This window comes from Grampus griseus (assembly GCF_964374135.1).
Source record: "Grampus griseus genome assembly, chromosome: 1".
NCBI lineage: Eukaryota > Metazoa > Chordata > Mammalia > Artiodactyla > Delphinidae > Grampus > Grampus griseus.
The window spans coordinates 178,947,788-178,975,117 of NC_139017.1; the positions used below are offsets into that span (position 1 = coordinate 178,947,788).

Genomic DNA, 27,330 nt, shown 5'->3' on the forward strand with positions numbered 1-27,330 from the left:
GTGCCATCCCGCCCTCCATCCTGATGGCTCAGCAGGGTGGCTTCCAGCCGCCTCAGCCCCTCGGCTGACGCACGCGCGTCCCCCCGACCTCTGTCCACGGCCTGACCTCCTCCTGCCTTGACCTTCGCAACCATGTGTCCCTGGGTCTCAGACCCCTTCCTCTGGGAACCTTGCCTGCTCCTCTTGGCCCCCAGATGCAGGCTCACCCCCCTTCTCCCCCAGACCCTTGTTCCATCTCTCTCCATATTGCCACAGGGCCCCTGGGGGACATCTCCCTCCTGGATGCTGAAGTCCCGCCCCACACAGGCGAGCCCTTGACCTCTGTCCGCCCCCCCCCCCCCCCGCCTGCCCAGCCTCCAGGCTCCAGCAGGGTGGCCAGATCCAAGAACACTCCTCTCCCTGGCGCCTCCTTGAGGGGGCCTCTGCTGAGTGTGCAGATGGCCACCCCATGGCCCCGAAACGCGGGGCTCTGACAGATCCCAACCTGCACCCTGCCCTCCTTGGGCGGTTGGGACCGGGCCCCGGGCCTCCTTGCTTTACTCTCCCATATGGGCTGCCTCTCTCCACAGGGTCTCAGCAGGCATTTCAAACGTAACATTCCGAACTGAACCGTTGTCTCCCAGCCGCCTCCCCCCAAAACTCCCACTCCTCCTGGTGGATTCCCTCCCGGTGAGCCTGGGAACCGGGCTGGCCCCTCTCTCCCGCTCAGCCCCAAGCTGTATGCCCTCCCCCATTCCTGCTGCCCTCACCCTGACTCTGTGCTGCATCCCGGCAAGTTTTTCAGAACAGAATTGCGTTGGCTGCCTCTCCCGCCTGAACTGCTCAGCAGCTCAGCGGCTCCTCGCTGCCCTAGGCACGGGGTCCAGCCAGGCCGGCCACCTCTGTTCCTCAAATCCCAAACCCAGTCCCGCCTCAGGGCCTTTGCACTTGCTGTTCCTCTGCCTGGACACCTTCCCTCAGATGGTCATGACAGCAGCTCCTTCCACCGTTTCTCAGATATTTCCTCCTTTGATGACCTTCCCTCCCCTCTCTGGATAAAGCCTTACTCCCCACGCCCACCCCATCACCCAGAGACTCTTTGCCGTTGCCTGGAAACCGGCCTGGAGTTGGTGGGAGAGAGAGCAAAAGGAACTTAGAGGGCTGGGGGCCGAGCTGGCCTCTTGTAGCGGGAGAGGAGGAGTAGGGACACACCCGAGGCCCCCCAGCTGCTAGAGGGCAGGCCCGGCCCAGGACAGCCTTCTGGCTGTCCGAGCCCTTTCCTCTACCGTCAGCTGAGGGAGAGTGGGGCCTGCGGGACACCCCAAATGGCCCTGAGACCAAGGATAGCCAAGGAGTCAGGACCGTCTTCATTTTGAAAAGGCTCCCACAGAGTACATGCAGGTGGACAGGGACAAGGTCTGCATTCCGGCCGTAGCCGGCTGTAGTGTGCGCCCGCCCAGGAGCCCAGGAGCTGCCTCGGGCCTGATTGGAGCTCTCTATGGCTACCCCCACTGCCCTGCCCGCACCCCAGAGCTCAGGCCGCTGGGGAGACCAGTGCCGCAGCCAGGGTGGAGGGGCAGCAGTCCGGGCTCAGGGAGGCGAGCCTCTGGCCCCGGGCTCCAGTCTGCATGGAGAGCCCTTTGTGGAGGAGCCCATGACCTTCCCAGAGCTGGGACGCTCTCATGGTGCCGGGCTGGTCTGTGAACCCTGGGGGCTGTCTGTGCCCTTTCCAGAAACATAGGGACCTGGGGGTCGGGGGATTGGTGCAGGAGGGGCTGTAGGGGGTTAGGGGAAAGTCACCTGCTTGAATGAAGGGGAAGGGAGGGTAACCGAATTCCCAGGTCTGAGGGGCCGGTGGTTGGCAGTGGCCACATCTTCCCACTGACCGACTGCATGTCGATCCAGGCTATTGTTGCTAATTAAAGATGGGCTTTGATTCTTCACTGGGGTGTCCTGGGGCCCACCGATGTGGATAAAAATAGCCCCCCCACCCCGTGCTCAAAGGGGGTGGGGCAGACTCCCTAGCCTCCAGCCCAGCCTCTGGGGCGCTCACTTGGGAACCACCAACACCACAGTTGTCTGCCTCTCAGCCCACGTGTGCCCGCGTCGGGGCTCAGCCCTCCCCACCCCTGCTGTCAGCACTTATCCTCCTGTCTATTTTTAGCTCCCATCCCCAGGGCCCGGCTGACACGGAAGGCAGCGTGGCTGTCGGAGTTCTTCTTGATGAATATTTTATGCTGGGGAGGGCCTACTGCACCGCGCCCGCCCGGCAGCTGCCGGCACTGCCAGGCTGCTTATTAGAGGAGGCAAGCGCGGGACGTGGAACCAGCCAGGCCCAGGCCCTGCCTCCTTCTAAACGCCTCCCTGTGGCTGTGCCCTCTGACCTCGGGGGTGGCAGACAGACCCACACCACCTTCCAGCTCTGGAGAGGTGGTACGGAGGGACGTGGGGGAACGCCCCGAGGTGGCTCCCTGGGACCCGGCCCCAGATTGGCCCCAGCACCTCCCAGCACCTCCCATGGGCGACTTTCCAGCCCGGGTGTGGGAAGCCTTTTCAGTCTCCAGAAGCGTGAGAACCCGATGGACAGACTGTGTTGAAGCCAGAGCAAGCCCGTCCTGGGCGCAAGGCCGGCCTCCGTTCTCTCTGGTTCACATGTGGGCGCTGCAGCCCCCGAGGCCCCAGGAGACTCGCGTGCGGGTGAGGTCGCGCCCTCGACAAGGGAGAAGCCTGGGCTCCATCGCAAGCACGCAGGCGATGTGGGTTTTGAGAGAGCACGTTCACAGCTGCTTCTGTGGGTCATTTGGAATAGGAATGCTTTCCCCAGCGAGCCGGGCGGCATGGCCACGGCACGTGGAGGCAGCGGAGCAGGGTCTTTCCGAAGCCGGTTTGGTTGGCTCCCAGAAAACCCAAACCACAGAGCGGCCTGTGGCGCAGGGGTCTTGGCCGCTGCTTGTAGACCCTCGCCTCCCGGTCCACACGGACAGCTGGCGTGCAGAGGACAGGGGCCTGGACCCTGGGGCCTCCGTTGTCAGCCACTGAAGTGACAAGTCGGGATGAAAGCGGTGGCAGTGAGGAGATCGGGGAGGCAGCCGGCCTTCCCTCTCGCAGCCGGTGGAGCTCCGCCAAGAACACGGCAAAACGTGTGCTTCTGCCCTTTCTCAGCTGTGAGTGCTTCCCCTGTGCATCACACCCGGACCTCAGGGCACCCTCGAGGGTCAGTCGCCACCAGGTTTCCTGAGCGCCCACTCCCGAGGGCCAGGTGCCCGCCGAGGCCATTCTCTGTCTACTGGGAGGGAGCCGGCAGGGTGGATGCCCCCGGTGCCCACAGCAGCGATGGTCCCAGGGGAGGCAGCTGAGCGTTCACGAGATGCCGACCCGCTTCCCTGGTGGGTGTCAAGGTGGGTTGTCCGAGCCCACAGACAGGCCACAGTGACAGTGATGGGCAGGGACTCGCCCAGAGTCCAGTGGCCGGCCCTGACGTGGAGTCGACCTGGAGCAGGCCCTGAGCCCCTTGGCCACGGCAGCCCCTTCTGGTCTCTGAGCCTCCGTTTCCCCACTGGAGCCACCCCAGGCCGGCAGGTCCTCTGTGGTCTCGGCACCATCTCCGTGATCTAACCAGAGAGCTCCTCGCTACTTTGCACCGAAGAGGAAGCACGGGGCCGAGGCTTCCGGCAGTGGGCAGCTCCTCGATCCTAGGACCCGAGCCTGGAGTGAAGGGGCAGCCACCACCTCCCTGCAACCATGGCCAGGCCTGCTCTCTACAGCCTGATATGGTGAAAGGAACATACATCCCACCCCCAGGGAAGGGAAGAGGGCCCTCACGTGGGGCTTGTTCTGGGCTGGGGGCCCCAGGTGGCCCTACGGCTTGGGGAGACACCTCTGTCCCAGACATTCGGTGTGCTGGAATGATTTCTACTTGCGCCCTGATTTAGGAAGCTCAGACTGGAGCACAGCAGGACTGACTCGTCTGTTCCAGGAAGGGTCCGGGGAGCCGCGTCAGTGCGGGAGGCTGTGCCCTTGCTGCCCGTCCACGGGAGCGAGTCGGGGACTAGAATATGCGTGAAGCTTCTTGACCCCATGTCCTCTCTCTCCCTCTTGGCTTTGGATGCTTAGCAGGGAGTCTGCCTTGTCACGGGGAAATGCCAGAATCTTGAAGCTGCTCCTGTCCCCTGAATGGGTGGCATTTGGGAACTTGTAGTGGCCTGTGAGTCCCACCTGCCCCTGGAACCAGGGGTGTGGGTACCACAGGGGGTGTGGATGAGAGGGTGCGGCCCCCGCCGCCTGGCTCTCACCTCTGCTCTGCCATGAGCCCAGACTCTTCCTCTGGCCTTCTTAACCCGTCCAGTCTTCACGTCTCCTGAAGATGCCGTGGCCCTGACGGCTCTGGGCCGGCCTCTTTGTGGACAGTAGGGCTCTGGAGAACGCTCATCTCAAGTTCAACAGTCAGCTCTCCAGAAGAGGGCCCAGTGCACCGATGACACGCTTTTTCTCGTTAAAACCTTGGTAGGTTCTACCTCTGGAACATCAGCTTCTTGTTGCTTCAGTAATGTGTCTCCAAATCCAGGTGACCCCAGCTGTTGTGATTTCTATAGAAGGTGAAGGCCCGAGGCCGGCTCTCAGGGGCACTGTTAGGCCTGACCCCAGATGGTGCCGGAAACACGGCTGCAGGAAGAGAGGCCTGTGGGCAGAGGGTGCAGCGGAAAGAGGAGAATCCCAGCTAGAGTCGGGACAGCCTTGATTCACTGTGGCCCCCCGGAAGGTGACTTCGAAGCTGGGGAGAGGACTGTGAAGGTCATTGGGCCCAGGCAAGGGCCACGGCCGCAGGACCTGAGAGGGTCTTTCAGGAGGGTGAGCTCATGCCTGGTGTATCCTGGGGTGGACCACAGGGCCGCCCCACCACGTGAGAACCGTGGCTTCTTGGCAGCCTCGTGCTTTCTCTGTGAGGTGGCGTGGAGTCCCCTGGCAAAGGCCTGCCAGGGACAGGGACACTTCTGAACCCCATGCTCAAAGATGCAAGGAAGAAACAGACCCCGGAACCCCGCAGTGGGAGGAAGCACGCAGAAGGATCTCCCCGCTCACGTGCACACACAGAATCAGAGAACGGCATGCCGGCCCTGCCAGCAGGAGAGAAGATGCTTCATCGGGGGCGAGAGGGGGTTGTCCACCCCTAGGTGTGCCGGACGCCCCACCTTGTGCCTCTGTCACCAGCGCAGGCCCCTGCCGAGCCCCTGGGTGCTCTGAGCCTTCTGGAGCTGCTTGGGGACGGAGGTTGCCTGAATGTGTCCATCGAGCAGACTCTCTAACGCACGACACACTGATGTGGCCTTCTCGCCGCAGTCTCCGTTGGTTTGCTCGTTCACTCAGCAAACGCCTTCTGGGCCCCGCCGTGTCTCAGGCCCTGTGCTGGCCTCAGACAGACGGCAGGGAAGACGCCGACATGAGTGAGCACATGCAGGGCCAGAGGCTTGCAGTGAGGACACTGCCCCTGGCCGGGGCCCAGCCCGTGGGAAGGGCTCAGAAAAAGGCGGTGAGGACCTTATAGCTGTCGTCTGGTGGGGACAGCCGTGTCCACAGAGCTGGTACAGGGGCCAGTGCTGTGAGCAGGGCCTGTGTCCCCTCTCCCAGCGGAGACTGGTACCCGTCGCTGCCCTTTCCCAGGCAGCGCCCAAGCTCCCTGCCTCTTCCGTAGCCTCCTCTTGGCCCTTCCGCAGGGGAGTTTCGTGACCGCACACGAGGGCAGTGATTTCAGGGGCTGAGCTGGTGCTGTGGGGTGAGGGGAGCCCCTGGCAAGGGTGTCTACAACTCCCCATGGCGGTCCCATCATTGGAGGCTTGGGGCTGCGTGTGCTGGCGGCGGTGGCGGTGAGACCCAGCCTGCGGCCGCTGGGAGCTAAACCCCCGGACGGCGGCTTCCCGGGTGCCCAGCCCAGCACCCCTGGGGTCGGGGTCTGCAGGTGGAGCTGCACTTGGGGGACACAGCTGCCTGCGGGGCTGGGGACTCCTGGACACCACCATGCATAGAGCCCCTCGCCATGCCACACCGAAGGGCCCCAGTAGTTGGAGGATGTCTTAATTGCCTTCATGATTGTCCCACAATCCCTCTCGTCTCCTGTTATGAAGACCGGAGAGGCTGTGCCGCATGGCTTCCTAATTAAGAAGGTCTGCCGTCCCTCAGGCTCACAGGAAGTTGTTATATCACCACTGGGAACCCTCTTCGCACCAGACGTTCGTTAATTACAAAAAGGACAAGCTCTTGAGGGTGGAACTTAGTCACTCACCCTCCCTGCCAAGTTCCAAATGTGTGTTCTGGAAGCACAGAAAATGCAAAATGGAAAACATTTGGTTTGCACTGACGGGAGCCCGGAAGACAGCGTTGGCAGGAAGCGCGGTGGGCGGAGAGGGGGAGAGGGGGAGAAGATGCACATCGGAGGCCCGGGGGCCCGGAGCCAGCGGGCGGGTGGGAGCCAGCGGGGTGCCCGGAGCACAGAGGGGCCGGCCCTGGGACCCTCCCCTCACCCCCACGTCCCTGGGGCTGTGTGACGTTCCAAAGGCCCAGCTGCCTTAAGGTGACCCCCAGGGCCATTCGCCCTCCTCCCAGCGCAGTGGCTATGGGTCGGCAGACAGGAGCGCAGTTGGTCTCTAAGGCCATTCGTGATGACAGTAGTTCACGAGCGTGCACGTGCGCGCGCGCACACACGCGGTGTGACTGCCATGCGCGGAGAGCAGCCCGCACTGGCACTGCAGGAAACCCTTTGCCACGTCACCTCCTTGAGAACCCCATTTTACAGGTGGGAGGACCTGGCCCTGGGGAGGCGGGCAGCGTCTCTTGAGGCCACACAGCAGGTCCCTGTGACCCCCACAGGGGGACCACATCCTCACCACCCCTCCACTGTCCCTTCCACCAGGCAGGTAAACAGGGGTCACCACGCCTTGAGCGGCCTGTGGGCCCCTTTGCTGTCACCTCTCCTTTTTCATACCCACAGGGGGCCACTTGGGGGGGGGGGTCGTGAGCCCTCCTCCCTGCCAACAGCTTCAGGCACTTGAGGGAAAATGTGATTTCCCATGGAGGAGCTTTGTCCTCCCCTTCTCCCCGTCACCTCCAGCCCCCATTAAAAACAGCAACAGCCAACAACTTATGTATTTATTTACTTTGCCGGATGGAGGGAGACGGGCTGCGAGGAGGTGAGGAGGCGGCGCTGGGCCGTGGGCGGGGCCGTGGGCGGGGCCGCGTGCCGGGAGCCATCTGTCTCGTTCTCAGCTCCGTGCCCAGCAGGGAAGTGGTGGACCCTCTTAGTCACTTGGCCAGGAGAGCTGTTTATCAGAGCTCGTGGCCCTGGGGAGGCTGAGTGTCCACCAGCCAGCAGGGCAGGGCGCCCACCTCCACAGAGAGCAGAGAGGCTGCTCTGCTCACCTCTGGCTGTTTCCCCCTAGGGTGGCGGTCAGGGCCTGTCTTCTTAAACGTGTGCCCTCGCTGGGCACCTTCCAGGGCAGGCCAGTGAGGAGGGCCGTCAGCATTTGGGGTAGCAGCACCGAATCCTCAGAGCCTGGAACGTGCAGCCCAGGCCGCCGTCCCCAGAGGCGAGAAGAGGGATGAGCCCTCGTCTGGCTCCTTCCCCCCCGGGCCTGGCAAATGGCTTGGCCACGCTCTCCAGCTGGCCAGCTGCCTGTACAGCCATCATCAGGCGGCGTGAGGTCTGTCCGAGGGCAGCTCCTGGCTGATGAGTTAGCTGCAGAATACTGAACGTCAGAGACTCAGGGCAGCAGCTCTGAGGCCCAGGGCTGGGCGCGGGCCCCTCCCTCCACTGAGCAGAGACTAGAATGTACCCTGTCTTGTACCTGCACCTTGGCCTCGGCCCCTCCTCAGGTCATGCTTTGAGAGGAGAATTCATAGCCTTTGGTGCACCCGTTCTGGACACGTGGTGGCCCGTTGGCTGCTGAGGGGGCGAGTAGCTGCAGTCATCTAGGGGGACCCCGTAGAGGGCTGGGCTCGTCACAGCTGCACATCGGGGCCTGGTGGGACAAGGGGAAGCAGACGAGGCGCCCACCCTGTGTGGGCATGACCCGGAAGTGGACACCCTGCCCGCTGCCCCAGAACCAGCCCTGATGAGGACCCAACGTGGTCCTCCCCTGGCTTCTAGATGCTCTGCTACCCCCAGACATTCACCCCTCACTCCCAGAGCTTATGACCTAGAGAGGGCATTCCTCGTGAGTGTGCGGAGAGCATGGGGGTCGTGGCCCCAAATGTGATGGAAGGGCCGGCATTTTTGTTCGTGTGTGTGGAGATCCGGAGGACGCTCGGGCAGCTGCATGTGGCCCGCTGGCACTCACAGGACCTGGCAGAAGGGGAAGGCGCAGCGCCCGTCTGCTCTTCGCCTCTAGTGCCCAGGCAGCTCCTCGGGGAGGCGCCTGGCTCCAAGGCTGGGACAGGAACGCACCCCTGCCCCGGCTTGTCCCCTCCCAGATGGAGAAGAGCCAGGGGGGCTGGGCCGCTGCAGGCCCAGGGGGCTCCAGGCTCATTCTGGAGGGTCGCCAGGGTGACACGGGAGGGCCACTGCGTGCCCTGCTGCCCACCGACAGGCCCGCCCCGAGAGCCCGTCAGCACAGGCTGGTCTGGAGGGCAGCAGCAGCTCCAACCGAGGCTCTGCCACTTAGCGGCTGTCGCTAGCTCAGCCTCAGCCTCTGCCCCGCGTCCTCATTGGTGGGAGGGGAGCATGACAGCTCTGGACCCCTCCTGGGTTGTTACACAGACTCTCGTGGGCTAGGTGGTGCCCGCACGCCTTCCCAGGAACCCTCCCCAGGACCTGGCCCTCGAGACCACCTCGCTCTGCTCTCCTTTGTCATTGGTCCCTGCCATTGTCACATTCCTAGTGCTGCGTCGGCTGCCTCTTTTCCCGTGTGTGGTCAGCTAGCGGGTCAGCTCCCCAGGGCAGGGTCCCGCAGGGGGTGGTCTGTGTGCTCGCGGGGAGTGCACGCATCCAGGCCCGGGCGCCGCGGCAGGACAAGTGCATGGTTTAATTCAGTGCGCATCACCCCGGCCCTGGTGCCCCTCCCTCATGTGCCCGGATTTGGGTGGGGCACCGCCCCGCTGAACCTTCCCTTTGACTTTCTGTAAACTAGGATGGCACTTGTACCTCTGGGGTGCTTTTCAGATATAATTACATGCCGTACAGTTCCCCTGCTTAAAATGTACAATCTGGGCTTCCCTGGTGGCGCAGTGGTTAAGAATCCGCCTGCCAATGCAGGGGACACAGGTTCGAGCCCTGGTCCGGGAAGATCCCACATGCCGCAGAGCAACTAAGCCCCATGAGCTGTAACTACTGAGGCCCACGTGCCTAGAGCCTGTGCTCCGCAACAAGAGAAGCCACGGCAATGAGAAGTCTGCGCACCTCAACAAAGAGTAGCCCCTGCTCGCCACAGCTAGAGAAAGCCCGCGCACAGCAGCAAGACCCAATGCAGCCACTAATTAATTGATTATTTTTTTTAAAAAAGGAGGGACTTCCCTGGTGGCGCAGTGGTTAAGGATCCGCCTGCCAATGCAGGGGACACGGGTCCGAGCCCTGGTCTGGGAAGATCCCACATGACGCGGAGCAACTAGGCCCGTGCGCCACAAATACTGAGCCTGCGCTCTAGAGCCTGTGAGCCACAACTGCTGAACCCCACAAGCCGCAACTACTGAAGCCCGCACTCCTAGAGCCTGTACTCCACAACAAGAGAAGCTGCTGCAATGAGAAGCCCACGCACCGCAACGAGGAGTGGCCCCCGCCTCGCCACAACTAGAGAAAGCCCGCACGCAGCAATGAAGACCCAACGTGGCCAAAAATGAATACACAAATAAATTATTTAAAAAGAAAAAGCAAGAAAGAAATGCTTGCATTTCTTGAAAAAAAAACCAAAAGACACAGCACACCGCCAGTCTTTATCCCTCCCCCAACCCCTGGCCACCACTAATCTGTGTCCTCTGTCGAGTTGCCTGTTCTGGACGTTTGTGTAACTGGGGTCACACGTGCGGTGGGCCTTTGTGCCCGGCTTCTTTCTCCCGGGGCTGTCGGCCAGCTCTGAGGGCGTGCCACAAGCTGACCTCAGGAGAGGGTGGGCGTGCTTCCCATTCAGCCACCCCCAAGATGGGAGTAAGGTTCCTTAGGAAAAGGGGTCCCTGGCTAAGTCATTGCGGGACAGCCCTGATTAAACACCATTAAACAGGTTTATTTGATTTCAAGATTTTGACCTGTGTGCGTCATTAGCTGGGAGAGGCTAATCAGCGTTCAGGTTTCCAGACCCGTTTGGCCACAAATCATCAAGAAGGCTTCATCTCCCTTTTGGAGCTGGGAGACAGAGACCCGGGATGCAGGAGGCCACAGAGCCCGCACTCCTGCTGCAAGTTTGCAGGCAGTGGTGTCAACGCAAACTGAACGGTGGTGTGCGTCCTTGAGGGAAAGAACCCAAGTGTGCAGTGTGGGCGGCCCCAAGGGGTCAATGGCTAGGTGCCCACAGAGGGTGGGCTGCTCCCCGGGCGTCTCCCGGGCCCAGCAGCCCTTCCTCAGTCCCAGTGCCAGCACCCCCCACCCAGGCCCTGGCCTCACGTGGGCCATCCTTGCCTGACAGATGGGACGCCAGCTCCTGAGCTCACGCCAGCAGCTCCACGGGGCCGTTTGCCACCCTCCCTGGGTCCCCTCCCTGCTCCCTGGAGCCCCAGGAGCACTTGGCTGATGACTTTGGCACTTAGGGACCCAGTTCTCACCCGAATCCCACATCTGCTGGTTTCCAAGACCACTGATGGGCTGGAGAAACAGGAAGCCCGTCTCGCGAGGCAGGCCGTGGCTCCAGGGGGCTCTGCAGAGGGCCTGGTAGCCGCCCCCTCTTGGTCCTGCTGCCTTACCCAGGCCAAGCTCACACTCTCTTGCTTCTGAGAAATCGTTTTCTTTCTAATAAGCCCTTGCCTTCTTTCCCCTGCCCCCGAGATGGCAACTCCACCAGCTAGAAGGAGGGCCTGCTCCAGAGCCCCAGCAGAGAGGGGCGGGTTTCTAGAGCTGGCAGGAACCTTGGAACGTGGTCCAGACCCCCCACTGCCCTCCTCCAGCTCTCCTCTCAGCCAGCCCCAACAGGCCCCGACTCCCCGGTTCCCAGCTCTGGGACCCCATAGGCACTGATGGGGTCGTCTGCGAGGCAGGCAGGAAGCCCGGCTACACCCCTCCTCCCACTAAGGAAGGGCTGTGCCTTCGGGCTGCAGGTGGATGGGAGCCACGGGTCTCCTCAGCCATGCCAAGCAAATTCCATATAGGGGAGGGGGAGGAAAAAGCCCCCACTGTTCTAGCCTGTGGCCTTGCCCTTGCATTCTTGGCCGCTTTGGCTGTCCCCCGTTTGGAACAGGGATGGAGATGGGGAGGAGCCAGGGTCCTGCTACCCAAAGTGCTCTGCGGGCAGCAGCATCGCATCACCTGGACCCGTGTTAGAAACGGGTCTCAGGACTTCCCTGGTGGCGCAGTGATTAAGAATCCGCCTGCCAGTGCAGGGGACACAGGTTCGAGCCCTGGTCCGGGAAGATCCCACATGCCGCAGAGCAACTAAGCCCGTGCGCCACAACTACGGAGCCTGCGCTCTAGAGCCTGCAAGCCACAACTACTGAGCCCATGTGCCACAACTGCTGAAGCCCGCGTGCCTAGAGCCCATGCTCCGCAACGAGAAGCCACCGCGATGAGAAGCCTGCGCACCGCAACAAAGAGAAGCCCCCGCTCACCGCAACTAGAGAAAGCCTGCGCGCAACGAAGACCCAATGCAGCCAAAAATAAATAAATTTATGAAAAAGAAAAAAAAAAAAAGAAACAGGTCTCAGCCTCTGACCCCCAGACCCACCAGGTCAGAATCCACATTTACAAGATCCTCAAGTGATTCGTGCGTACGTGAACATTTGAGAGGCCCCGAGCTAGCACATTCTGCCTGGATGTGTGCAGAAACCTTGGGCTGGGCCCAGCAGGATGTGGGCTTGTGTTCGTGGGGTGCCTTGGGCAGCAGGGGCTGGAGGACTCGGGGGTCTTGCCCGCTTAGAACTGCCTGCTGAAACTGAGATAGAACAGTTTATCTCCCTGTGCTGTTTCAAGTCAAATTGAGTAGCCTCAAATTTTATTTTTAAAAAGTCAGCCAGAGGTGAAACCAGAGCAGGCCTCCAATAAAGTGTCTTGGAAAAGCCACCATTTTCCACGTTTGCCCCGAGACTCTTCAGACAGGAACCGGAACCACTATAAGGACCACGATCCTAGTGCTTCAGATACCCGAACTTTCTACTGGCTCTGAGCCGCAAGGTTTGACAGTTTACACCTGGTGACATTTAGAGAACAATTGCTGAGAAGGCTGAAGGGGAGGAAGTATTCGGTATGACCTGACATTCCATCCTCAGGCTGATCGTTCTCTCTTTTGCCAATATACCATTTGTCTGTAAAACCCTTGGGCCAAAAATAGCTGCTAGGGCTTGGTGTCATTGTGGATGAAGGGCAACTGCCCCATTTCTTTGGCTTTCAGACGCCTTCAAAGTGTCGCAAGGCAGTGTCGTCCCAGAGGAATTCGCACAGCTCTTTAAGCCCGAATCGCTGGCCCTGGGGGGCGGGAGATGGGGCCTTGGGAAGTGACCCCCTGATGCTGCCGCAGTGGACCTCTCTGGCCAGGGCCACACCACTTAGCGGCCAGGCCAGGCCACTCTCAAGAGTGAGAGGGGGCACCGTTCGCCATCCTGCTGGGTCGGCAGGCACAAGCCGGGACTGCCCTGGGCAAGACCCAGCCCTTGGCCAAGTCCCCTGGTCACTCGGGGACCTGGCTTCTTAGGTTGCTCAGAGGAAGGAAGCAGCAGAGAAGAGGTGAAGAGGACACCAGGTGCCACTTCCTAGGCGTCTGTGCTGGCCAGGACTCGCTGCCCACAGTGTGGTCGCTCGCTCCTGGTAAGGTGGCCTTCTCAAGGTCACCCAGCCAGCACGGTGCTTGTCCCCACTTCCCTTCGGGGCAGAGGCGGACAGCAGCTGGCGCTCCCTGGGAGTGGCGCAAACGTGGGGGATCCCCCTCTTCCTTGCCCTGGCTCGGCTCTGCTTTAGGCCTCCCCTCCCGCGCTTCATCATCAACTGCATTTTCAGCTGAAGTTCATTACCAAAATGGCGCTGGGCTCAGGATTCGGCCTGCTGTGGAAGGTGACACGGGGAGGGATGCTCGCTGTGGGCTGTCAGGAAGATGGGGCCTGGGCGGGCTTCTCTGTGCCCTCGGGGAGGGCCGGGGCGGGGCAGGGCCCAGGCTCCGCTGCAGTCACAGGTTCTCTAACCTGCCTGCTTCTCTGTGTGTGGTCCACAGCCCGAGACTGAGGACGAGAAGAAGCGCTTTGAGGAAGGCAAAGGGCGGTACCTGCAGATGAAGGCAAAACGACAGGGTCAAGCGGAGCCTCAGCCCTAGACGCCCCCTCCTACCGCTGGGGCCTGGAGCAGCCCCCAGCGTCTCATCATTTAGAAGTTACCCCTTGGCCAAAACCCCAGTTCACGTTGACAGCTGGTGTTGTGTGAAGTATTCGTCTCGCAGTGTTAACCTGTGTTCACCTCTCCTGGAAACCTATACACCAAAGCTTTATTTATATCATCCCCGTGTAAGTGCTCCACAGTATTGTCCCGACGCCCCAGGGCGTTCCCTGGAAGCCCTGGGGGATGCTGGGGCGCGCGCTGTACGGTATGGAAAGCCCAGCATCGCTAATAAAGCTGCTGTTTGGCTGGACCTTGGTCTGGGTGGTTGCTTGTCCTGGGCGGCTGCTCTCCCCGGGGTGTTGGGGGCTGTGGGCTCCCACGGGTCCCCCCCTTCCTCAGGGCCACCCCCCCGGTGCCTGTACCTGCACGTACCCCAGAACCTTGGGCACAGCGGCGCCCACTTGTGTTTGCCCGACAGCTTGCTGGAGCACCCCTTCCTCCCTTCCCACCCTTCAACCCCCTCCTGGGCCCTGGTTCCATGTCCTGGCTCTGAGGCCCCAACCAGTGTCCCACTGGCCTTCCTGTCCATGGGGGCTGGGGTGCTTTTGTGAGGACTCAGGCAAGGAGCTGGGCAGAAAGAGCCGGGCTCAGCCAGACCAGACCACAGCTCAGCATGGGGCAGGCCTGCCCTGGGCCTGGCCTCTGCTCCCTGGAGGCAGCTGAGACACCTCGGAGCAAGAGGCAGGGATCCTGCCGGAGGGAGCCTCCCCAGCTGGTGCCAGGGCCCCTGTGCCCGATGTGGGAACCCCCAGCCACTCGGGCAGGGGCATTACTGGGAAGGCTCGTGGGGTGGGGGTCCGAGGGGCAGTGTGTGTGTGTGTGTGTGTGTGTGCGCGCGCGCGCGTGCACGCGTGTGCACGTGTGTCGGCATCCCTGTCTCTGCACACGTGTGTGCGCACATGTGAAGTATGAGGCTGTGTGTGTGCACCTGGTCCAGCAGCCTCAGGGCAGATACACGGCCAAGGCCACTCCAGCCCCCCAGCCCCCCAGCCCCAGCCCCAGCTGAGAAGGGCCCCTGCACCAAGCACTGGCAGTCACCATCGCCTAGGGGAACGCTCCTGACCCAGGCTGGTCCCCGAAGCCTGGGGATGAAACTGGCCACCAACAACTACGGCCTCACGCAGGGCTCCCTCGGGCCCCGACAGAGAGAACGTGGCTCCAGATGTGCAGAAACGCCTGCCAGGACCTCCGGAATCCGTCTCGGGCCCCAGTCCTGGCTGACGGGGTTATTTCCTGCCTGGGAGCAGTGGGGGGGAACAGACCACAGGAGGCCACGGCAGCCCCACCCTGCCCCCCGGCCCCCTGGAGGCTGCCTCAGCCTCCCCAGCTCCACCCACACCCTGTGCCAACTTCCTGAAGGCTATAGGCGGTGCCCTGGGCAGGGAGTGGTGCGGAGGCGAGCCGGCCCCAAAGTGCCTGGGCCCTGGGGCTCCCCACGGTGGCCGTCGGAAGCTAATCTCCCACCTGCCTTCAGAGCCAGCTAAGCCAGGGGCAGGGGCACTAGTACAGGCGGCCGTGGTGAGCTGGGCTCGCTCGTGGAGGTGCACTTGGGGCCACAGGCGTGGGGCAGGCTGCCTTCTGCCAGCTGGGCAGCGGCCTGGCCCATGCTCTGGATGGCTGGATTGCCTGTTTGCCTTAGAAATGCCACACTTGACTACCAGCTACCCTGTGTCAGCCTCCTACTGCTGATGCCCTATTTACAACCAGGGTCACATGGGCAGGGAGCTGGCCTGTCCACGGAGAGCTCATCAGGGGCCCTGACCACCCAGAAGCCACACACAGGGAGCGCATGGCCCAGGACTCGCCATTCACCAGCTCTGCTTCACTGTGGAACCTTTGCTACACGAACACTTTGACTTTTGTCTGAGACTGATCCTGGGGACTTCCCTGGCAGTCTAGTGGTTAAGACTCCACGCTTCCAATGCAGTGGGTGCGGGTTTGATCCCTGGTCGGGGAACTAAGATCCCACGTGCCGTGCAGCACGGTCAAAAAAAAACAAAAAACAAACCTGATCCCAAGACTCACTCTGGGCCCCCTAAAAGCTGCTTCTAACTCCCCAGCTGTTTCTGGGGTGTGGAGGAGATGGTGTAGGTGGGCACAGAAGCCAGGCTATGGAGTGGTACAGGCAGCACTGGCTGCATTTTGTTGAGTCCAGTCCCGAGCAGATGCCCGCCTTCCTCCAGACACAGGGCTGGGCACTCGTGGGTGCTCCCGGTTGTGGGGCAGGACAGTGTGACTCCAGAGGCCTTTCGTCCGGGGTGTGTGTGGTCCCTGGCTTTCTAGAAGAGGCAGGCAGGATCCTCTGACTGGATGGGAGGCCAGGATGCCAGAGGCCACTCTCTCTTGTGACTTGGGTCTCCAGAGAACCCCATCAAGGGGACTAATGGGTTTCCCCACCTAGCCTAGAGGTGACGACAGCCTGTGCCCTGCTAGGAGTGCTAAGTGGAGGGCAAGCTCCTGAGGGAGGGAAGAGAGAGGGCCAGGGGTGTCAGGTCGCAGGTCCTGGCCTCTCCCAGCTGCCTGGTCGTGGTCTCAGCTTCACAGAGAACACTTCGGAGCCCATGGGGGGAGGGACAACCACCCAGCAGGCAGCCCAGTGGTCCATTCACTTGGTTCCCGCGGTGGAACCCCCGCCCCCCCAAAGGCCCGAGGGTAAGTCTGAATCCTTAGCTGACCCAACCTCACCTCTTCCTGCCCTGGCTCCCCCCCATAAACGACTCCCCAATTTCTAGAGGCCACCAGTCCTCAGGGCCCCCAAGTCCTCCTTACGCCCCGCCCCTATAGTTCACCTTAGATGTGACATCCTTCAGGAAGGCCTCACTGAGCCCCCCACCGCCGGCCCTAAGTCCCCACTGTCCATTCCTGCCCCAGGCCCCCCTGGCCTAGGTCTTCCGCAGGAGGCTCGCAGCCAGCGTCGGGAGTATGGACAGACCCGAGTCGGCAGCGAGAGGCCCAAGCTTGATCCAGGCGTCGCGAGAGGCGCCGCCCTCCCTAGGGGTCTTCGGCCGGGAGGCGCGGATGCGGAGGGCGCGCCCCCGCGGGTACGAGACAAACGCGCGGCAGACACACAGACACACGCGGCGGGCCGCGTCTCCGAGGGGAGGGGCTGGGCGGTCCGAGAGGCGGTGTGGAGACGCCCTCGGAGGCCGGCGCCCTGCTCCGCCCCCCGCCCCCGGCCGCCCGGGCGCAGCCAGCCGAGCGGCGGGATCGGAGCGCGGCGGCGGCGGCGGCGCGAAGGGAGGAGAGAGGGAGGGAGGGAGAGAGAGAGGGACGGAGGGAGGGAGGGGCGGAGGGGCCGAGCCGAGCGGAACGCGCAGGCCACGGGCGGCCGCCGCCAGGATGCCCCGGCCCGCTGGCCGCTCCGCCGCCGGCCACCCACGCGGTCCCCGGCGGCCCGCGCTCGGCTCGGGGGCGCGGGAGCCGCAGCCGGAGCCGGAGGCGGGAGCAGCGAGCTGGAGCCCCGGGCGCCCGAATGCAGGGTGAGCGCCGCCGCCCTAGCCCGGGGGCGGCAGGGCAGGGGACCCCCGGCGGGAGGACTTTGGGCAGGGAGGGGCTGTCCGTGGTTGGTCGGTCACGGGGTCTGTCCGATGGCCGCGGGCTCCGCTTAAGGCTGCGCACCCCTCCCCCCAACTTGGGGACCTTCGGGGTAACTTCCCCGGGGTCCGCCCCTTCTTCTGAGCCTGGCAGCGCCGCCCCGGGGGGCTTGCTTTCAGGGGGCGAGGATGGCCGCTCTGGGGGTCCTGGGCCCACCCCTGCCCAGCGTAACTCGGGAGGCGTCCGGGACCGCAGTCCCGTCAGCGTTCGGCTCGCGGCCGACGCTCGGACGCGCCCTCGGGGCTGGGCAGAGCTGGGGGCCCCGCTGGGGCAGGACCGCGCGCCTGGCCGGGCGGGGGATCGGAGGACAGAGGAGCGGAGACCGCGAGGGTGGAGGGCGGGCGTGGCGGAGATGTGGAGGCTACTCGTCGAGAGCTCCGCCCTGGGCGGCGGCCGAGCGGGGCCCTGCGGGACTGATGGGTAGCGGCGCCGGCGGAGAGCAGCCTGGGGGCGGCAGCCTGAGCCCGGGAATCCTTTCAAGTTCTGGGTTCTCTTTGTTGCGCAATAGAGCCCGGGGGCCGTGGGGCCTCATTGGCCCGGGGCCGCGACGTCACGCCGGAGCCCCGCCCGCAGACCCTGCGGAGAGAGTCCGGTGGGTCCCAGGTCCGCCACACCTGCAGCCTGCACTGCGGTGTCCTGGGGGGGCGCGGGGGGTGGCAGGGAGCGTCTCCGGGATCCAGGTGGAGCGGGAAGCCCAGTCCTGAAATGCTGCGGAGCCTGAGTGGGCTGCGGGAGAAACTTCCCAATAGGGGGCGGTAACACCCCTGGAGTGTTGGGGCCTGGACCCTAGTGTCCCCTGCTCCCTGTGATTGAGAATGAACAGAAGGTGTCACCAGCCTGGAAGAAGGGGGTCTCCTTGTTTCCGCAGAGCCAGCCCCCTCTCACTCTGCATTTGGAGACCTTGCTCTCCACCCCACCCCGGTGACACTCCTCCCCCATCGCAGGACCACCACGCTCAGGAGTCCATAAAGCCGCCTCCATACTTCCTCCCTGTGCTGCACTGGGCTCTGAGCCTCAGTGTTCCCATCTGCATTGTGGGGACAGTAGGACCCATCTTGCAGGGGCAGGAGGCCCAGAAAGACAACCTCAGCTCAAGGAACAAAAAAATGCCAAGTTTCTGAGCATTTTAATGTTTCAGACATCAGGATTTTGATGTCAGGCGAGTGGAGTTTGGATCCTGGCTCGGGAACCTAAGAGCCTGGTTACCTCCCCTTAACCATCTGTAAAATGGGAGCGATGGCAGTCCTTCAGACAAGATCACTGGGGGTGCGAACTGAGGGGAGTGTGCCTGTTCGAAGGAGGATTGCCTCCTCCCTCTACTTGTAGGGCACATTCTCCTGCCCACACAGACCTAGGGCCTTTCCCTGCAGTGAGACACTGCTCAGCTAGACTCAGGGAAGAACCGGCACCAGGAAGGGTTGTACCAGTGGCAGCCTGTGGCACCTTCCCTACCACTCTGGACCAGCAATCAACAGGTGGGCAGTGTGGGCTGGGCCAGGCGCAGGGTCACAAGAGTCAGACAGCCTGCCTGCTTGGGCTTCTGAGGGAAGGCCTCCCAATCTGACGGCCAAGGCGGCGCGATGCAAGTAGAAGTAGATGGCAGCCCGCCACGTGCATGCCAAATCCGGTTTTCTATTCGATAATGTAAGCCTCTGCCCGCTCTGGACCCCTGGTGGGCTGCCAGACACCCCACCTGGCTGTGTGTAGCCTCATTACCCTCCAAGCTGGGCTGTCCCAGGTTCTGGCTGGGGTGACTGTGCGTCTGCCTGCAGGTCTAAGGCTCGTGCACACCTCTGAGCTCAGTGTCTTGAAGAGACAGCGTAGCTCAGTGAGCAGGGAGGTCTTTGGTACAGACATCTACGTGGCAAGCATTTATTGAGCACTTACTGCGTGCCTGGCTCCATTCTAAGCGCTTTCCCTGGCATAGCTTACCGGCTACCCACACACTTCTCGAGGCAGATAGGGACTATCATGTCTACGTACAGATGAGAAAACTGAGGCCCAGCTGAGTCACGTGACTGGCTGGGGAGCTAAAGCTGGAGTCTAACAGCTCTTCACCCCACACCGAGTGGCCTCTGTATGCTGAAGTCAAGGAGGCTTGCTGGACAGCAGAACGGCTGGTGGAGGGCTCAGCAGGGCCACCTCACCCCCCACGCTGGGTCTGGGGTGGGGAAGGGGCGGCAGCTTTGCGAGCAGAAGCCTAATGTTTGGGAAGGAAGTTCCCTGGCCCCAGAAGTCCCCCAGCCCCCGCTAAAAGGCCCTTAGTGGGCACTGGTGTGGTCCAGATTAGACTCCTCCTGTGGGTCAGGGGCCTGGACAGGCCCACTGCAGGGGCACAGAGATGAATGACACCCATCAGGACTCAAGAGATCCTTCGGTGTCCGTGGGGCTCAGGCCACACCCTGCACGAGACAAGCAGGGGAGCCTGGCAGCTGGCTGGGAGGTGTCACTTCCCCTGTCCTGAGCGCCAGGGGCCTGCAATGGCCTGTCCACCCCAAGCTGGAGACAGTCCCTGAAGGATCACGTGGCTGTGTCTGGTTCAGTGGTGCCCATAAGTGTTGGGGGCAACAAATTTGCAGCCAATGAGATTACACAGGCTAGAGGGTGAGAAGGCCCAAGTGTAGGCAGCGTACATAGTAGACCTGCACTGAGCACTGCACTTGTCCCCCACGCCACCTGCTCCAGGCTGTGGCCAGAGGGGCCTGCTGTGGGGTGCCTCACGTCAGAGGGACCGGCCAGTGCTCTGCGCAGGGACGCACCGAGCTGGGAAGCTGGGGGACTCACCGCCAGGCCCACTGGCAGGATGGGGCGGCTCCCCAACACGTGCCTCCTGCCCCGCGTCCTAGGTCCCTGGTTCCTACCTATCCACAGGCTGTCCTCGGGGGCAGGTTCTGGTCCCTGGACCAGCTACTGTCCCATGCTGCCTGCGGCATCCCAAGCAGCCGGGCCCGCCCCAGGCGCTAGAGATGCGGCGTCTGTCCACCCCAGCCTCCCCCTGGAGGAAGCCTCATCGTCCCCGTTTCAGAGTAGGACGTGGGTGCAGGGACTTTGCTGGGGCCACATGGCTAGTACACTAGAGCTTAGTGTACCCCCCAGCCCGGGGTAGTGCCAGGGCCTGCCAGGCGTGCACGGCCACGGAAGGCCTGCTGGGGGCTGACCTGGGTAAAGCAGGCCGCCCTTTCCCAAGGTGGGCACGAGAGTGGCCCCCAGAGCATCCCTTCCTTACAGGGGAGGTTCAGGGCACTCATCCTCCAGGCATGTCCTCATTGGCCAAAGGAAGTGGGACCAATGAAAGTGAGGGCCCCCAGCATGCACTGGGGGTGCCTCGCGTGGGCTGCGTGAGGATTTGGGGAGTTTGATGGTGAGAGGGCTGGTTCTGGGACAGGACCAGGTACACACGCGGCACAGCGCCCACCTGGGCCCGGCCTGGCGGCTTCCCTGAGGATGCAGGCGGCCTGGAAGGAAGCCTAGGTGCCGCACCTTGACCAGGAGTAGGTGGAGGTGAGGGGATGTGCACTTATTGAGCACCCCTGTATACACCCCCTGGGAGCCAGGAGGTTCCATAGAGGGCAGAGGAGGGCGAAGTGGCCCAGCCCAAGCCAGGACCAGACAGGCAATGGAGCATGAGGGGACCCCCTCTATCTCGCACTCCCAAGAGCCCCAGGAGCTTCACTGCCAGAGCCCAAGGGAGAGTCCCTGAGAGCTCTTTGGCTCCCCCCAAACCCACTGCAGATGCTCACGGTCCCTGGTGTCCCCAGGCCGCCACGTGTGAGGGCTGCTGCTCGGAGCTGAGGCCTGGCTTGAGGAGGATGTCCCAGCCGCCGGCCAGCTCCCATCTGCACCATGAGTGATGAGCGGCGGCTGCCTGGCAGCGCGGTGGGCTGGCTGGCCTGCGGAGGCCTCTCCCTGCTGGCCAACGCGTGGGGCATCCTCAGCGTGGGGGCCAAGCAGAAGAAGTGGAAGCCCCTGGAGTTCCTGCTGTGCATGCTCGCGGCCACCCACATGCTCAACGTGGCCGTGCCCATCGCCACCTACGCTGTGGTGCAGCTGCGGCGCCAGCGCCCCGACTACGAATGGAACGAGGGCCTCTGCAAGGTCTTCGTCTCCACCTTCTACACCCTCACCCTGGCCACCTGCTTCTCCGTCACCTCCCTCTCCTACCACCGCATGTGGATGGTCCGCTGGCCCGTCAACTACCGGTGAGTTCCTGGGCGTGTGCGCCTGAACATCTGGTGTCCTTGGAGAGGGGGACGTGGGTGCCTGAGCGCGCAGGTACCCTCGGTGTGGGGACAGGGTCCCTGTGCGGTGTGCCGCACCCATGCTGTGCTGGAGTTGCAGGGACGAGCGCGTGTAGGTGTACGTGGGTGCGTACAGTGTCCAGTGCAGAAGGGCTCAGTGAGAAGGACACGTGACGATGTGCTGACTGCGGGGCTGGGGCAGTTGAGGACCCTCTGCCGGTCCCCAGGGGCCTCTGGAGAGACCCTTTGAGTGACGCCAGGTCCCTCTGTCCTGCCCCCGCCCCATGCCAGGCTAAGCAACGCCAAGAAGCAGGCGGTGCACACGGTCATGGGCATCTGGATGGTGTCCTTCATCCTGTCGGCACTGCCTGCCGTCGGCTGGCACGACACGAGCGAGCGCTTCTACACCCACGGCTGCCACTTCATCGTGGCTGAGATTGGCCTGGGCTTCGGCGTCTGCTTCCTGCTGCTGGTGGGCGGCAGCGTGGCCATGGGCGTGGTCTGCACGGCCATCGCCCTCTTCCAGACGCTGGCGGTGCAGGTGGGGCGCCGGGCCGACCGCCACGCCTTCACCGTGCCCACCATCGTGGTGGAGGACGCACAGGGCAAGCGCCGCTCCTCCATCGACGGCTCCGAGCCCGCCAGGACCTCGCTGCAGATCACCGGCCTGGTGGCCACCATCGTCGTCATATACGACTGCCTCATGGGCTTCCCTGTGCTGGTGGGTGAGCCTGGCGGGGGGACGCGGGCTCTGGGACAGCCCTGGGGCTGGGCGTGCTCCAGGCGTTAGGTGGTTGAATCCTCACACCCGATCTTTTCAGGAGGCATCATCATCATCCCCATTTTACAGAGGTGGAAACTGAACTTCAGAGAGGTCAAATGACCCGCCTAAAGTCAGGGCATCCATGGTGGGATCTGAACCCACGTCAGGTGGCTGCAGAGACCAGGGTCTTTTGTCACACGGCAGGGGACTTTCCTGACCTGAGTGAGACCCATTTGATGCAGAGGGTATGGAAGGTGGGGTGACACGCCACAGGCTTTCTGGTGGGTCCAGGTCCCAGGCTGGACAGAGGAGGGATTTAGTGTGGCAGAACTGGCTTTGATCCTGAATCGGGAGGCAGGGAAGGCCTTGAATATGTGCTGGGGAGTCGGACTTGATCCCAGGAGCTGAGGAAGGTCAAGGTGAGGGCTGGTCTGAAGACCCTGCCAGCAAGGGTCCAAGGTCCCCCGAGGCTGCCTGGGGTCCTGTCTGTGAGGCTATGCCCCAGGCCTAGCCCAAGAATGACGTCTGGACTCAAAGACAAGCCCTCCCACTGATAGGGCTCCAGCCCTGCCCCTGAAGGCTATGGAGCTGGACAGGGAAGGGTCTCGGGGCAAGGACCAGATAGAGGCTTCATCCTAGCAGCTGGGCAGGGAGTCATCGCAGGACCCAAGCTCCAGAAGGTGACAGGTGGTGTGGCAGCCTCATAGTCAGGGGTGACCTTCTGCCCCACCCTCAGTGGGCCAGGTACCCCCCAGGTAGAGTCCTCCTGTGTGCAGTGGGGCCTGGTGTCCCCAGTCCTTTGATGATAGAGGGAAGATGTGTGTGTGAAATTGCAGAGCCAGACGGGAACAGCAGTGGGGGAAGGGCCCCCCAGCTTCTCTTCAGGGCCGTTTGTGGAACCCACTCCTTGCTGCCGGCCTGGTACAGTGTCTGGAATCTTTACCTCACCCTGTGGGGTGTTCTTGGCCCATTTCACAGATGAGGAAACTGAGCCCCAGAGAGGTTTAGCATCTTTCTGAGGGTCACACAGCTCGCATGGAAGAACCAACGTGATGTCTGCATCATGCCCACTTCTGCTCTGAAAGAGGAATAGTTATGTCACTCAGTGGGGGAATGAACTCTCCTGGGAGCAGAGGAATGAGGCGTCCCTAGGCGGTGACCCCAAGGCCACCTGGTTGGATCCTCTGACCCCCAGAAACTACTTTGATTCTAGACCTCTGGGGTCTGAGGTCTAGACCCTCAGAGTAGGGGCAGGGCCAAGGAGGCCACTAGCCATGGAGCAGCGGGGATGGTAGAAAGGTCCCTGAACTGGGAGACTCGAGACCTGGCTCTCAAAAAGGGGCTGGTAATCCACGCCTTCTCCTCCTTGGGCGGTCACGGGTGAAATGAGGGAGGCCGTGCCCAGTGCTACCTGCTGCACTGTGAAGGGCTCTGCACACATGGGGCTGTGACTGTTCATCTTGACACCAGCGGCTGTCGGCGGGCAGGGACTTCTCCCCTCACACTCTGTCTCTTTCCTGCCCAAAACCCCAGGGCTTTGTCCGTCTCCCCCTCCCCCTCTGTCTCCCCCTCCCCCGCCTCCGGCAGGCGGGCAGTCAGACCTGCCCCACAGGTGGGAGAACTGAGGCCGGGAAGGGAAGCTGGGTGATGGGGGTCCTGCCGGGTGCCAGGCCCAGCCCTGTGCCCACAGGTGGTGAGCTTCAGCAGCCTGTGGGCTGACGCCTCGGCGCCCTGGATGGCACTGTGTGTGCTCTGGTGCTCAGTGACCCAGGCCCTGCTGCTGCCCGTATTCCTCTGGGCCTGCGACCGCTACCGCGCTGACCTCAAGGCTGTCTGGGAGAAGTGCATGGCCCTCATGGCCAACGACGAGGACTCGGGTGATGGTGAGGACGGTCTGAGCATGCCCCCCAGGGAGAGTGGCGCCTGGGTGAGGTCACTGGGGGTCCGCGGGATAACAGCTGTCAGAGCCCCCTTGTTCTACCCCAAAGGTTCTTAAAGCCCGCAAGGACTCAAGCCTGGTGTCACACGGGGCCTTCCCCTGTATGGCTTGGCCGCCCCAGGGTTCCAGTTGATCAGACGTTCTGTTAACAGAGTGGCTGTGGACTGCAGCCTGATTGTGTTTCTTGGAGCTTCCAACCTTAGGGGTCCTGGCGAACTGCCCCGGGGCTCCTGTAGACCGGCCCTGTCTCCCTGCCAGCAGCAATAATGTGGCCTGGGCTGAGCCCTTGCCACCTGGCAGTGTCAGCTCCTTGTGTCTATCTAGTTCTCACCCCCATAGAGGAGGAAACTGGCTCAGGGTCTGTGACTTCCCCAGGCCCTCAACTAAAAGGTGGCAGAGTCAGGATCTGAATAGAGGACCCCGCCCTTCTCCTTTTCTGTTAACCAGCCCACCAGCACTGCGTGTCTCTGGGGGTCCCTGGGACCCATTCCTGGATGCCCCCAAGTTTCCACGGCCCTAAGCTTCTGCCCCGCCCTGCAGAAACCAGCCTGGAAGGTGGCATCCCCCCAGACCTAGTGTTGGACCGCTCCCTGGACTACAGCTATGGGGGTGACTTTGTGGCCCTGGACAGGACGGCCAAGTATGAGCTCTCTGCCCTGGAGGGGGACCTGCCCCAGTTCTACCCTCTGCGGCCCTTGCAGGAGGACAAGATGCAGTACCTGCAGGTAGGGACAGCCAGGGCTGGAGATGCAAATATGCCTCTCCAAGGCCTTTCCTCTCTGAGCTCATCTCACGCCTGCCACGGCTCCTGGGGCTGGCTTTCATCCTCCCAAGACGGGCTGGCCCCAGGTCACAGAGCCTGTGCAGGTGGACCCATGGGCGGCACCCCAGCCCCTGTGGCCAAGTTCGCTGGTGCTCTAGGAGGATGGTCCATTTGGTGCCTGTGTTGTTTCCTTGGGGCTCAGCACCCTACTCAAAGGGACTTCTCCCCAGCTGACCCAAGCTACAGATGACAACACTGAGGTTTGAAGAGATTGTCACTTGCCCCAAATCTCACAGCTCTAAACCAGGGTGCCCTGGACCAGGCCTGGTCCCTGACCTCAGGCGGCCCTGCCCGGTGAGGGGAGGCTAGGCCCCCCTTTTCCAGGAGGGCAGCCCGGGTTAACCCCTTGGTCCTGACAGGTCCCGCCCACGCGACGCTTCTCCCACGATGACGCGGACGTGTGGGCCGCCGTTCCGCTGCCCACGTTCCTACCGCGCTGGGGCTCTGGCGAGGACCTGGCCGCCCTGGTGCTGCCTGGCGGGCCCGACCGGCGCCGCGGCGGCCTGCTGGCGGAGGACGCGCCCCCCTTCCGCCCGCGCCGTCGCTCGGCCGAGAGCCTGCTGTCGCTGCGTCCCCCGGCCCTGGACGACGGCCCGCGCCTCGCCCCCGGCTCGCCCCCCGGCAGCCCGCGCCGCCGCGCCGGGCCCGGCGCCCGCTGCGCCTCGGCCTCGCTGCTGCCCGACGCCTTCGCGCTGACCGCCTTCGAGCGGGAGCCACAGGCCCTGCGCCGCCAGCCCGCCTCGCCGGGGCCCTTCCCCGTCCGCGCCCTGCCCCGCGAAGGCGCCCAGCCCGGCGGGGACGCGGCGCCCCCTGGCGGCGGCGCGCAACGGAGCCCCGGGCCGCGCCCGGCCGCACACGCGCATTCCAGGACCCTGCGGACCGGCCTGAGCGCGTCGTGGGGCGAACCCGGGGGCCTGCGCGCGGCGGGCGGCGGCGGCGGCAGCATCAGCAGCTTCTTGAGCTCGCCCTCGGAGTCGTCGGGCTACGTCACGCTGCACTCGGACTCGATGGGTTCGGCGTCTTAGGGCCCGCCGGCGCCTCCCCAAGTCTCCAGGCGGGCCGGGCCACCCACGGGGCCAAAGCACCAAAGATGCCATCCTAACTCGGGGCAGGCTACGCTGAGGCCGCCGGCGGCGCCTGGACTTGCGCTAGCCCTGACGGGGCGGCGGCTGTGTGCCGCCCGGGAAGCGGCCATTGCCTGGAGGGGCAACGCCCGCCCCGGACGACCACACTGGGCACGGACCAGCCTCTGGGCAGAGTGAGGCTGGGGCTTGGGAAAAGGCGGGCTCCGGACGGGGCAGCTGGCTACCGCCGGACGGAACAAAGCCCAGCCCTGCAGGAGCCAGCAGACTGCAGCCACTTCCCACTCTGCACTGCAACTGTCACACCTCAGGGGGTGGGGTACAGAGGGTCTGTAAGCACAGGGGTCTTCAGAGCCCAAACCAAGTTCTCTGAGCAGGTCCCCCTGCTGACTTGTTCTGCCTTGGTTTCCGCATCTGTGAGGAGCAGGTGACCATGTTAGCTCTCAGGACTGTCTGGTCAAGTCTCCTGGTCTGTGTGCCCCGGCCGCCACCGAGGGGACAGGGAGTGAGTAGTGGAGGACCCTCCATGGGTCCCTTGTGGGGCTCAGTTTTCAGGGGCCTGGCGTGGCCCCCAAGCCTGAGGCCTCCCACACTTAGTGCCCCTGGCCCCCTTGAGAACTCTCCCCAGCCAAGCTAAAGCACAACACTCTCGCACCATCACCATTGGCACACACCCGCCTTGGCCGCTGTTAGCATCCCACCCTCATCACTGTGCCTCCATTGCCTATGCACAACACGTCAGCCACCTCTGTGACTCCCACCACGAAGGTCGTGGGTACGTGGTGGAGAAAACTGAAGCAAAGGGGGAGCGGGCTTCCTTCTCCTGGTGCCAACCCCCAACCTGTGCAGGTCTGGCCAGGAAGGGATCTTGCCTCAGAGGCCTCGCAGCTTCTGGGTTCAAGGCCTGGTCCCTGGTAAGAGTCTTCCTCCACCCTGGGGCAGGGGTCTTCTTTTGCTCTCCATGCTGGGCAGACCTCTTGCGGGCCGGGGCTTGGCCATGGGCCCTTGGGAGGGCCTGCTGGGTCTTGCGTGGAGGAAGACCCTCAACTCAGGCTAAGGAGAAGCCCAGGAATAGCTGTGGACTTTGAGCTGGAGGGGCCGGGGTGAATGCAAAGACTGTCTCATTCCACCCCCTGCCTCCCTGCAGTGGCCCCTCCATGTGAAGATCTGGAGGGGGTTCCAGGGCCCGCAAGGAGCTGGTCTACCCCCTCTCCCCTCCTACTCTGCACCCTGGAATTGCAGCACTGCCTCTGCCCCTCAGGTGGCCAAGCCTGTCTCCTCACCCTCCAGACAGGGTCCCAGCTCCAGAGAGGCCTCTGGGAGCCGGGAGAACAGGGGGGACTACGCAGCTCTGTCTCACCCTCAGAGGCCCCTTCGGTCTCTGGCTGTGGGGTAACTTGGCGGGAGGAGCTGGCCACAGGTGAGT

General features: G+C 63.1%; 2 protein-coding genes across 2 annotated transcripts in view; both read left to right on the forward strand.

Annotated features, from left to right (window-relative positions):
- ACOT7 (acyl-CoA thioesterase 7) overlaps positions 1–13,651 on the forward strand; it is a gene marked incomplete at its 5' end in the record, with an annotated part of 90,835 nt that extends 77,184 nt beyond the window's left edge. Inside the window, one exon of the mRNA XM_082662416.1 lies at positions 13,305–13,651. Within this exon, the coding sequence (XP_082518542.1) occupies positions 13,305–13,403 (99 nt within the window). The 3' untranslated portion in view covers positions 13,404–13,651. The remainder of the gene's footprint in view (positions 1–13,304) is intronic.
- Positions 13,652–20,902: 7,251 nt separating this feature from the next.
- Positions 20,903–25,847, forward strand: GPR153 (G protein-coupled receptor 153; the record flags this gene model as incomplete). Its single annotated transcript, XM_082666891.1, has 5 exons — positions 20,903–21,258; positions 21,589–22,018; positions 23,751–23,943; positions 24,540–24,724; positions 25,182–25,847. The coding sequence occupies 5 exons, from the start codon at positions 20,903–20,905 to the stop codon at positions 25,845–25,847; spliced, it is 1,830 nt and encodes a 609-aa protein (XP_082523017.1).
- Between the last annotated feature and the right edge of the window lie 1,483 nt (positions 25,848–27,330).